The sequence below is a fragment of the Chiloscyllium plagiosum genome, chromosome 33, assembly GCF_004010195.1.
Source record: "Chiloscyllium plagiosum isolate BGI_BamShark_2017 chromosome 33, ASM401019v2, whole genome shotgun sequence".
NCBI lineage: Eukaryota > Metazoa > Chordata > Chondrichthyes > Orectolobiformes > Hemiscylliidae > Chiloscyllium > Chiloscyllium plagiosum.
This window is the reverse complement of record NC_057742.1, coordinates 4,991,723-5,004,739: the sequence shown is the minus strand read 5'-3', so window position 1 is coordinate 5,004,739 and position 13,017 is coordinate 4,991,723. Positions and strand designations below refer to the sequence as shown.

The 13,017-nt window shown below is 42.3% G+C and overlaps 1 protein-coding gene across 1 annotated transcript in view; it reads right to left on the bottom strand.

The window, feature by feature from the left end:
- Positions 1–13,017, bottom strand: part of LOC122539626 (rho GTPase-activating protein 23-like) — a 266,170-nt gene that overhangs the window by 230,443 nt on the left and 22,710 nt on the right. Inside the window, exon 2 of the mRNA XM_043674624.1 lies at positions 6,033–6,212. Within this exon, the coding sequence (XP_043530559.1) occupies positions 6,033–6,212 (180 nt within the window). The remainder of the gene's footprint in view (positions 1–6,032; positions 6,213–13,017) is intronic.

The following is a 13,017-nucleotide window of genomic DNA, read 5'->3' as shown; positions in this document are numbered from 1 at the left end:
AGAGTGACCAACAGCACAGATTCAACTCCTGCACCGCTGACATTACCATGAAGGTCCCACCTTCTCAACCTCACCTGAGGCATGGTGACCCTCAAGGTAAACTCACCACCAGTTATTTCTCTCTCGTGAGAGAGCAGCCCTATGGTCTGGTGGGGCAATGGCGACATTACAATTACCTAGTGAATTAGAAAAATACAAATCTCAAAAAAAACGTTATCATACCACCATGTACACATACACACAAATAGATGTAATAATTGATACAGTTAGCTTCTGCTGATAGCCACCACCCATCCTGGTTTCCACAACCCTCCTCACGATCCCACCCCATGGAATTACCCAAACAGGTACCTCACAATGCCCACTGCTCCTGAACTTCTAAGTTAAAAGTTATACCAGGTTATAATCAACATGTTTATTTGGATGCACTAGCTTTCAGAGCGCTGCTCCTTTATCAGGTGATTGATCACCTGATGAAGGAGCAGCACTCCGAAAGCTAGTGCTGCCAAATAAACCTGTTGGTTTACAACCTGGTGTTGTGTGATTTTTAACTTTCTACACCCCAGTCCAACACCGGCGTCTCCAAACCTGAACGTCTAGGTCACCATGCCTCCAGTAGCCATGGCCTCTGATGCTGAACTGCAGCTCACTGTGGCTTCTAGCCTCTGACTGGCTGGTGGCTTCAGGCAGAATAGAAAATCACTGTGCTGAGATATCATTCCAATGGAAAGCCCACTGGGTGATCAACTAAGTATCTGAGAAGCACATTATCCAGTGAGCTTTCCTGTTCATGGTATTGGAGGGGGCATGCTGCTTGTGTTTACTCCCACTACCATATTTAGGACAAAAAGTGAAATGCTTGCACCTGCAGAGCAATAAACAAGTTTGCATATTGAAAGTTGACATGGGAAATTAAAAGTATTTTGATTACTGTACTGGAAATATACTTTCAGAATAGTTTATATACTAACAACGGTGAGGAAGCAATAAGAAAAGGAAGCAACCATGAGAAATAAATATAGGAAATCCAAAAGGTAGGATATCCTGGATGACTAAGGGCATTGATGAGAAAATATGGAAGACAAAGGCGGCATATGGAAGACAAAGAATATTAATAGCAGTATAAATGAGAAAGAGTACTTCAAATGCAGAAGAGGGGCTTAAGGTCAAATTAGGAAGGCTAAGACGAAGCACTCGAAAAGGATGAAAGTGAGAACTGCAGATGCTGGAGATCACAGTCAAGAGTGTGGTGCTGGAAAAGCACAGCTGGTCAGGCAGCATCTGAGGCGTAGAAGAGTCGACATTTGGGCAAAAGCCCTTCATCAGGAATGGTGATGAAGGATTCCTGATGAAGGGCATTTGCCTGAAACGTCAAATTTCCTGCTCCTCAGATGCTACCTGATCTGCTGTGCTTTTCCAGCACCACACTCTCGACTAAGAAAGGATGGCAGACTTCACTAAAAGAAGTAGGGTAAAAGGGTAAACTGCTCACTGAAGTGAAGGATATGGCAGAGGTAATAAATTAATACTTTGCTTCTGTCTTTACCAAATTAGAAGATGCCCAGTTGAAAATGTGGGTGTTGAGCAATTGAGCAATATAGTGACAGATGAAGAAGAGGTACTATAAAGGCTAGTAGCACTCCAGGTAGAGAAGTCATCAGGCAGGGTTGGGATGCATCATAAATTGCTGAGGAAAGTAAGGGAGCAAATCGCAGAGCTAAAAGCAGTTGTCTTGTTTATTGCATTTCTTCATGTTAGGTCAACACAAAGATTTCAGGATTTATAGTTAAGACGGTTGAATGAGGATCATCACCACAGGTGGAATTCGCGCAGCCATTTATGACAAGTAAAATGAGAAAGTTGGTAGCATCACGTGATGAGAGAAAAATGTCCTGTTTTCCTGCCAAGAGTTGGATAGTGGGACAAAATTTTTACTAGTGAAAAAGTGAGAAGCCAATCTGAACAAATTAGCAAGCATTAACATCCTCATAATAATTTCATCTTGCCTCATTAATATGCAATTTCTCAATCTCCCACCCACCAGACTGTACTAATTACTGACATGAAAGTCAGAGTGGTAATCTGATGACTCCAGCGCACCACTTGTTCCTTCAGCCCTCCATCAGTCACAAACAAATTACAGCAAACTCCATGGACAGCAACCCATGCACACCACTAATCCATCAGGACCTCCTGGTCTCATCAGCAAAGCATGGCAGTAATTCGTTCTGCTTGACATGTCTGGGACAATTGATAGGAACTGTACAGGACAGCTGTAGACTGCCACTGTTTGACCATGTGCACAGATTCCAACCTGGCTGCAGGAGCCAGGTAAGTCACACTAGTGGTCAATATTTTCACCTGCAGCAAGTGGGAGAGTATGACGAACATGGTCATAGATGTATGAGGTATGTATAGGTAATGAGGAAAGTTTTGATGGATAGCATGAGAAAATTCGCTAGGATCCACAGATAGAAGCCCTCCATGAAACCAATGAGAAATGACACTCGGCTAATTTCTGCTAAGATTTAAGCTTTTTTTTTGATGTTTGCAAGTAATTTTTGTTTCTTATTTGATCAAAAGAAATATAGAGCATATTTAGCTACAGCCTGTTCTACTTAACAGCTAATAGATCAAAAAACAAAATTCAGTTACATCCACTAGATTCAGGACCATGTTAATATTTTTATGTAAAAATTCTTGACTTTTAGATTAGGTTATACATCATATGCTGTCAGTTGGCCTCATTACACTTTTATCAGAACGCATACAGAAAGAATGTTTCCTCTTGCGGGTCACTGTTTAAAAATAAAGGTTCATCCATTTAAGGTAGAGATAAGGAGAAGCGTTTTAAAACATAGAACAGTATAGCACAGAAACAGAACAGAACAGGCCCTTCAGCCCATGATGTTGTGCCAACCATTGATCCTCATGTAAGATAAACCTAATGTACGAACCCTCAAATTTCTGTGACCATATGCATGTCCAGCAGTCTCTTAAATATCCCCAATGACCTCACTTCCACAACTGCTGCTGGCAATGCATTCCATGCTCCCACAACTCTGTGTAAAGAACTCGCCTCTGACATCCCCTCTATACTTTCCGCCAAACAGCTTAAAACTATGACCCCTCGTGTTAACAATTTCTGCCCTGGGAAAAAGTCTCTGGCTATCAACTCTATCTATGCCTCTCATTATCTTGTACACCTCAGTTAGGTCCCCTCTCTTCCTTCTTTTTTCTAATGAAAAAAGTCCAAGCTCAGTCAACCTCTCTTTGTAAAATAAGCCCTCCATTCCAGGCAGCATCCTGGTAAGCCTCCTCTGAACCGTCTCCAAAGCATCCACATCTTTCCTATAATAGGGCAACCAGAACTGGACACAGTATTCCAAGTGCGGTCTAACCAAAGTTTTATAGAGCTGCAACAAGACCTCACGGCTCTTAAACTCAATTCCCCCTGTTAATGAAAGCCAAAATACTATCTGTTTTCTTAACAACCCTGTCCACTTGGGTGGTAATTTTAAGGGATCTATGTACCTGCACATCAAGATCCCGCTGTTCCTCCACACTGCCAAGAATCCTGTCTTTAATCCCATACTCAACTTTCAAGTTCGACCTTCCAAAATGCATCACTTTGCATTTATCCAGGTTGAACTCCATCTGCCACCTCTCGGTCCATCTCTGCATCCTGTCAATGTCATGCTGCAGCCTACAACAGTCCTCTATACTGTCAACGACACCTCCAACCTTTGTGTCGTCTGCTAACTTGCTAACCCATCCTTCAATCTCCTCATCTAAGTCATTAATAAAAATTACAAAGGGTAGAGGCCCAAGAACAGAGCCCTGTGGAACACCACCCACCACTGACATCCAGGCAGAATACTTTCCTTCTACTACCACTCGCTGTTTTCTGTCGACCAGCCAATTCTGTATCCAGACAGCTAAATTTCCCTGTATCCCATTCCTCCTGACCTTCTGAATGAGCCTACCATGGGGAACCTTATCAAATGCCATGCTGAAGTCCATATACACCACATCCACCGCTTGTCTCTCATCAACTTGTCTAATAACATCCTCAAAGAACTCAATAAGATTCGTGAGGCATGACCTGCCCCTCACAAAGCCGTGCTGACTGCATTTAATCAAGCCTTGCTCTTCCAGATGGTCATAAATCCTATCCCTCAGAATCCTTTCTAACACCTTGCAGATGACAGATGTGAGACTGACTGGTCTGTAATTGCCGGGGATTTACCTATTTCCTTTCTTGAAGAGAGGAATTACATTTGCCTCCCTCCAGTCCTCAGGTACAACTCTGATGGAGAGCAAGGATGCAAAGATCTTCGCAAACGGCGAAGCAATTTCATTTCTTGCTTCCCAAAGCAGCCGAGGACAAATACAGTCTGGCCCTGGTGACTTACCAATCTAAATGTTTGTCAAAAGTTTCAGCACATCAGCTTCCTCAATCTCTATCCGTTCCAGCATGCTTACCTGCTCCTCAATGGTTTCATTCACTATAAGGTCCTTTTCTTTAGTAAAGACAGAAGCACAAAACTCAGTTAGGGCTTCCCCTACCTCCTCAGACTCCATACACAAGTTCCCTATGCTATCCCTGATCAGCCCTACTCTTTCTTTGATCATTCTCTTACTCCTCACATACGTATAAAATGCCTTTGGATTCTCCCTAATCCTTCCTGCCAAGCCTTTTTCGTGCCCCCTCCTGGCTCTCCTCAGACCATTTTTGAGCTCCTTCCTCGCCTGCCTGTAATCCTCTAGAGCTGAGCAAAACCCTTGCCTCCTCCACCTTACGAAGCTGCCTTCTTTCTTTTGACGAGAAGCTCCTCCCCTCTCGTCATCCATGGTTCCTTTATCTTACCCCTTCTTGCCTGTTTCAGAGGAACACACTCGCAACAACTGTTCCTTAAACATGTCTATAGTGCCCTTTCCATGGAATAATTACTCCCAGTCCATGCTTCCCAACTCACGTCTGATAGCATCATAGTTTCCTTTTCCCCAATTAAATATCCTCCCATTGTGCCTGCTTCTCTCCTTCTCCATGTGAGGCAGTTGTGGTCGCTATCACCAAAATGCTCTCCTACCGCAAGAAATGTCACCTGTCCCGGCTCATTGCCGAGCACCAATTCCAAAATGGCCTCTCCCCTCGTTGGCCTGTCAACGTACTGAGTTGGGAAACCTTCCTGAACACACCTTACAGAAACAGCTCCTTCCAAACCATCTGCTCGAAGGAGGTTCCAATCAATATTGGGAAAGTTAAAGTCACCCATTACAACAACAGGCTTTAGAATTTTTTCTTCACAAGACAGTGGAAGCAGAATCTTAGAATCTTTTTTTAAGGCAGAAATAGATAAATTCTTGATTAAGAAAGGGATGAAGGTTTATCATTGGTAGGCAGGAATGTGGAGTAACCAGATCATATCTTATCTTACTGAATGGAGGAGCTGGTTTGAGGGGCAGGGCAGCATACTGTTATTCCAAACTCAGATGCTTGCATGTTTTAATCAGGAAACCTTTTCGGCCTCTAAATTGAAGAAATGACTACCTCATTGGATCTGTTTATAATTTTCTGCTACAGTCTACACAAATCCTAGAATCTTTAGACTATGGAAGCTGGCCATTCAAACCTTTGAATCCACACCAATCTTCCAAACAACATCCCACCCAGACCCACCCTCCACCCCATCGCTGTAACCCTATATTTCCCACGGCTAATCCACCTAGCCTGCACATCCCTGGACACTGGGCAATTTAGCATGGCTAATCCACCCAACCTGCACATCTGTGGAGGATGGGAGGAAACCAGAACACTCAGAAGAAACCCATGTAGATATGGGGAGAATGAGCAAACTCCACACAGACGGTCGCCCAAGTCTGGATTTGAAACTGGGACCTTGGCACTGTGAGACAGCAGTGCTAACCACTGAGCCATCCATGAGTACAATCCTATTGTGGAGATATTCTGTCAAAGTGTGAAACATAATTTAGTATTTAGTATTGCATACAATAAATGCCACTTCTACCTTAAAGCTCGGATGCAAAGTTGACTCTGGAGGGTAGACAATGAAGTGCCTCAGCGTAAATCCAAAACCTTGAGAGTTCTTCTGTAGCAGCAGAGTCTTTGGGCCAGGCCATGAAAATATTTCATTCTGCACCAGGTTAGCATTTTCATTGGGATTTTTCTCATCTCGTTGAGTTTTAGTCTGTAGCCAAAAATGAAGAAAAGTGATTAAAATCTCAAATCAAGTTTAAAAAGGTATACAGTTTATTATAATCCCAGCTGATGTGATTTCTTCACAAGTCAAATCCCAGACTGAAATCTGACCAGTTTATTTAATGAGGTGGTATTTCATTGAAATATTAGCATGCAAAGTTGCAGACTTGATTTTAACAATAAAACATTAGTTCATTATGTAAAAAACAGGAATATAAAATAGAATAGGCCAAGCTATTTACAACCAATATGATATGAAAGATTTCAAAAAACATGGTAAAAAAACTATATTCCATGTATCCCAACTGCACCCCTTCACAGAACTCAAACACCACAGGAAATTCCTTTCTTCATCACATCTATAGAATTTGGCTTAACTGTGGCTTTCATTTCCTGGTCTTGAATGCTTGATAGCATCTTTGAGTATTCACACGAATGAACTTAGACATCTGTAGCTTCAAATAATTCCTTCAGGGTTGGAACAAACAACTTCTGGTCTGGAACTTCTAAACTAAACTCCTTCCATTGAAATAACCTATTTCCTAACAATTGAAAATTGTCTCCTTCCTTCAGGGGAGATTGTTTTATGCATCTGGCTTCCTCTAGGACATCTGCAAACTGAAACCAGAAGGCTTTCCAACCTATGGATGACGCCTTAAAGTCAAAAACAAATTCCAAATCCTTTGAACTGGAAACCTAATGCATTTCACTATTTACTCTGTTTGTAAAAACTCTCTCAATACAAACAAATTTTCATTTGCACACCAGGAACTAACTCTTTTGCAAAGAAATCACGCCTCCCAAAAGCTCGACAGGTACATCTTTAAAACCCTTCATAGATACAGATCAGAATTCAAATATGACGAATTCAAATTTCAAACTCTAAAATAAATAATATTAAAATATACAAAATAATGAAATATTTATATTTCTATAGAAATGAGTTTTAAAAATCACACACTTTACATCTCAAGTTGCAATTATAAATTGGCAAACTTTTTGGCATAAAGCAATCTTGAAGTGTTATTTTCCCTCCTGAACCACATGATAAGATTACGCAGGTTGTTCAAATAACATATTTGACACGAGACTTCTATAGCACCCAAAGTGACATAATAATACGTGAATAATAACGTAATAATATTTAGGGTTACAGTTTTCTTTGAAGTGCAAAAGATTCTTATGTAAAACGAGCGCATTAGTAATCCAGAGCTCCAAGTTTATGTTCTGGGGACATGGGTTTCAAACCAACATTGCATATGGTGACATCTGAATTTAATAAAATATTCATCTTGTTCACAAATGCCTTTTGAGGAAAATCTGTCACCTTAACTGGTCTGGCCTATATGTCGCTATAGATAAACAACAATATGGTTGGCTCATAACCGCTCTTTGAAATAGTCTAGTACACCACTCAGTTATATCAAAACCCATTACAAAGTCTACAAAAAAGAATACAAACAGATGGACGACTTAAGACACTGGAAATAACGACAGCAAATTAGAACTGCCAAGCTTGCTGGTTCCTCCTTACCATTTCTGGGGCTTGTGCAAAAATTGAGGGAGCAACCCCATAGGTTAGTCACCTTCAACAGCACCTTCCAAACCTCTAACATCTACCACCTGGAAGGATAAGAGCAGCAGATACATGAGAATACTATCACCTGCAAATTTCCCTCCAAGCCACACACCATCCTGATTTGGCATGATTTCACCATTTGTTCACTGTCACAGAGTAAAAATCCTGGAGCTGCCTTGTTAACACCACCTTCAGTGTTATACACCCCATGGACTGCAAAGGCTCAAAAGGCAGTTTATCCCACATTCACCAGGAGATTTAGGGTGGAGCTTGACATCCACATCTCATGTACAGTAAAAAAAAAACTGTGCACATTTCAATAAACTATAATCTTATGTCACAAAAGAGTTATAAAATCATGTTCTTTTCGTCATTTATAGAAATGATTTCGATGTGAATATAGGAGATATGATTAGTAAATTTGCAGATGACATCAAAATAGGTACAACAGGACCTTGATCAGATGGGCAAAAGGGCAGACAGAGTTTAATTTAGTTAAATGTGAGGTATTGCATTTTGGTAAGGCAGACCAGGACAGGACTTATATAGTTAAATGGTGGGCCCCTGGGGAGTGTTGCCAAACAAAGACCTAGGGGTGCGGGTGCATAGATCTTTGAAAGTGGAGTCACAGGGAGACAGGGTGGTGAAGAAGCATTTGGCATGCTTGCCTTCATTGGTCAGAACACCGTTGGAATGTCATGATACGACTGAACAGGACATTGGTGAGGCAACATTTACAATACTGCGTGTTCAATTCTGGTTGCCCTTCTACGGAAAACAAGTTAAATGAGAAGCCTTCAGAAATGAGTTAACTAGAGTCCAGAGACAGTATATTCCTGTTAGAGTGAAAGGAAAGGCTGGTAGGTATAAAGAATGCTGGATGACGAGAAAAATTGAGGGTTTGGTTAAGAAAAAGAAGGAAGCATATGTCAGGTATAGACAAGAGAAATAGAGTGAATCCTTAGAAAAGCATAAAGGCTGTAGAAGTATACTTAAGAGGGAAATCAGGAGGGCAAAAAGGAGACATGAGATAACTCTATTTGCCAAAGCTAAGCAGAATCCAAAGGATTTTTACAAATACATTAAGGACAAAAGGGAAATTAGGGAGAGAATAGGGCCCTTCAAAAATCAGCAAGGTGGCCTTTGTGTGGAGCCGCAGGAGATGGGGATATACTAAGCAAGTATTTTGCATCAGTGTTTACTGTGGAAAAAGACATGGAAGGTATAGAATGGAGGGAAATAAATGGTGACATCTTGAAAAATGTCCATATTACAGAGGAGCAAATGCTGGATGTCTTGAAATGCATACAAGTGGATAAATCCCCAGGATCTGATCAGGTGTAATCTAGAACTCTGTGGGAAGCTATGGAAGTGATTGCTGGGCCTCTTGCTGAGATAGTTGTACCATCAATACTTACGGGTGAGGTGCTGGAAGACTGGAGATTGGCCAACGTAGTGCCACGATTTAAGAAGGATGGTAAGGAGAAACCAGGGAACTATAGTCCAGTGCGCCTGACATCAGTGGTGGGCAAGTTGTTGGAAGAAATCCAGAGGGACAGGATGTACGTGTATTTGGAAAGGCAAGGATTGTTTAGGGATACTCAACATGGCTTTGTGCGTGGGAAATCATGTCTCACAAACTTGATTGAGTTTTTTGAAGTAATAAAGAGGATTGATGATGGCAGAGCGGTGGACATGATCTATATGGACTTCAGTAAGACATTCAACAAGGTTCCCCATGGAAGACTGGTTAGCAAGGTTACATCTCATGGACTTCAGGGAGAACTAGCCATTTGGATACAGAACTGGCTCAAAGATAGAAGACACAGGGTGGTATTTGACTGTTTTTAGATTAGATTAGATTACTTACAGTGTGGAAACAGGCCCTTCGGCCCAACGATTCCACACCGACCCACCGAAGCGCAACTCACCCAGACTCATTCCCCTACATTTACCCATTCACCTAACACTACGGGCAATTTAGCGTGGCCAATTCACCTAACCTGCACATTTTTGGATTGTGGGAGGAAACCGGAGCACTCGGAGGAAACCCACGCAGACACAGGGAGAATGTGCAAACTCTACACAGAGAGTTGCCTGAGGCGAGAATTGAACCCGGGTCTCTAGCGCTGTGAAACAGCAGTGCTAACCACTGTGCCACCATGCCGCCCACTGTTGTTTTTCAGATTGGAAGCCTGTGACCAGTGGAGTGCCTCAAGGATCGGTGCTGGATCCACTGCTTTTCGTCATTTATATAAATGATTTGGATGGGAGCTTAACAGGTATAGTTCGTAAGTTTGCAGGTGACACTTAAATTGGAGGTGAAGTAGACAGTGAAGAAGGTTACCTCAGATTACAACAGAATCTTGATCAGATGAGTCAATGGACTGAGGAGTGGCAGATGGAGATTAATTTAGATAAATGTGAGGTGCTGTATTTTGGCAAAGCAAATCTTAGCAGGACTTATACACTTAATGGTAAGGTCCTCGGGAGTGTTGCTGAACAAAGAGACCTTGGATTCCAGGTTCACAGGTCAGTTGGATAGACTAGTGAAGGCGGTGCTTGGTATGCTTTACTTTATTGGTCAGAATATTGAGAACAGGAGTTGGAAGGTCAAATGTGACTGTACAGGATATTGGTTAGGCCACATTTGGAATATTGCAGGCAATTCTGGTCGCCTTCCTATTGGAAGGATGTTATAAAACATGAAAGGGTTCAGAAAAGATTTACAAGGATATTGCCAGGGTTGGAGGATTTGAACTATAGGGGGAGGTGGAATAGGCTAGGGCTGTTTTCCCTGGAGCGGAGGTTGAAGGGTGACCTTATAAAGGTTTATAAGATCATGAGGGGCATGGATAGCGTAAATAAGTAAGGTGAAAGTGAGTACTGCAGATGCTGGCGATTAGAGTCAAAAGTGTGGTGCTGGAAAAGCACAGCAGGTCAGGCAGCATCCGAGGAGCAGGAAAATCGATGTTTCGGGCAAAAGCCCTTCATCAGGAATGAAGCTGGAAGCCTCGGGGGTGGAGAGATAAATGGGAGAGTTTGGAGCTGGGGGAAGGTAGCTGAGAGTGCAATAGGTGGATGGAGGTTGAGCTAAAGGTGGTAGGTCAGAGGGGAGGATGGTGCAGATAGGTTGGAAGGAAGATTGACAGATGGGACAGGGCATGAGGACGGTGCTGAGCTGAAAGGTTGGAACTGGGGTAAGGTGGGGGGAGGGGAAATGAGAAAACTGGTGAAATCCACATTGATAAACATGAGGTTGGAGGGTCCCGAGGCAGAAGATGAGGTGTTCTTCCTCCAGGCATTAGGTGGTAAGTAAGTGGCAATGGAGGAGGCCCAGGACCTGCATGCCCTCGGCAGAGTGGGAGGGTGAATTGAAGTGTTCGGCCACAGGGCGTTGGGGTTGATTGGTGCGCATGTCTTTTAGAGATGCACCGCGTCTTTTCCCTGGGGCAGGGGAGTCCAGAACTAGAGGGCATAGGTTTTGGGTGAGAGGGGAAAGATATAAGAGAGACCTAAGGGGCAAGGTTTTCACGTAAAGGGTGGTGCATGTGTGGAATGGGCTGCCAGAGGAAATGGTGGAGGCTGGTACAATTGCAACATTTCAGAGGCATTTGGATGGGTATATGAATAGGAAGGGTTTGGAGGGATACGGTCTGGCAGGTGGGACGAGATCGGGTTGGGATATCTGGTTGACATGGACAAGTTGGACCAAAGGGTCTATTTCCATGCTGTAAATCTCTATAACACTATGTTGTTAAACATGAGAATGCAAAATAGACTTACAAGGATGTTGACAGGTTTGGAGAGTTTGAGCTATTGGGATAGGCTGAAAAGGCTCAGGCTTTATTCTCTGGAATCTCAGAGGCTGAGGTGTGATGTTATAGACGTTTATAAAATCAGAAAGGGCATGATAGGGTGAATAGGCAAGGTCTCTTTCCTAGGGTGCGGGAGTCCAAAACCCGACACCTTAGGTTTAAGGTGAGAGGGGAAAGATTAAAAAAAGGACCAAGGATAACTTTTTTCACACACAGAGTGGTTCATGTATAGAATGAGATGCCAAAGGAAGTGGTGAAGTTTGATACAATTATAACTTTAAAAGGCATCTGGGTCGATTTATGACTAGGAAGGGTTTAGAGGGATTTGGGCCAAATGCTGGCAGATGGGATGTGTGGTCATTGCAGAGTCGTCGGGCCAAAGGCTCTGTTTCGGTGCTGTATGAGTCTAAATGGGACTAGGTCAGATTGGGATGTGTGGTTGGCAGGGATTTGGTTTGGAGGGTCTGTTTCCATGCTGTCTGACTCTGACTCTATATATATATATATTGCCAACTCTGGGGAAAAAAACCCATTCAGTTAGCCCCATGGACTGCAATGTTTTCTTTTGCAAATACTTCCAGTATGCTTTTGAAATCACTCTTAAATTTATACAACTCTATTTGGCACAGTATTTCAAATCTTCTCCTCTTGTTGCATAAAAATGTTTTTCCTGTTGTCACCTTTGGCCTTCAGCTGAACTGGAGCCTTTAGCTATTAATTTTCCTCAAATAAAAATAATTTCCCTTTGTTTACTTTATCTAAACTTCCTGATTTTAAATATCCTTATCAAATGTCCTTGCAGTCTTCTCTGCTGAGAACATGCTAGCTTCTCTCAATTTATCCATATAACAATAATTCCTCAACTCTGGAAATGTTTTAGTAAATCTCTTCTGTACTGCTTTCAAAGTCTTCATGTCCTACCTAGAATGCGAACCCAGATTTGCTTCAGCTGAGGCTGAACTAGGATTTTACACTGGACACAAAAGCCAGGAAGTTATGTTACACCAATGTTGCTATTTATACTCTGAAGGTGTTCTATCCCCTTCATGACTTTTGTAAATATACAGGGAAAAGGAAGTTCCCAAGGATAAGCAGACAGTGGTCTCTTCAGAGTACAGATGATTTTGGTCTTGGAGTTTTAACTTAAGCAAAAAGACACCCAATTTTAATTAAGTTCCAAATTCCCATTTTGAAGTTCACAGTAAACTGAATGTACAGGGCACAATAATTTGCTTTTCAATATAGTTTAGATTAGAGTGATGCTGGAAAAGCACAGCAGTTCAGGCAGCATCCGAGCAGTAAAACTGACGTTTTGGGCAAAAGCCCTTCATCAGGAATACAGGCAGAGAACCTGAAGGGTGGAGAGATAAGTGAGAGGAGGGTGGGGGTGGGGAGAA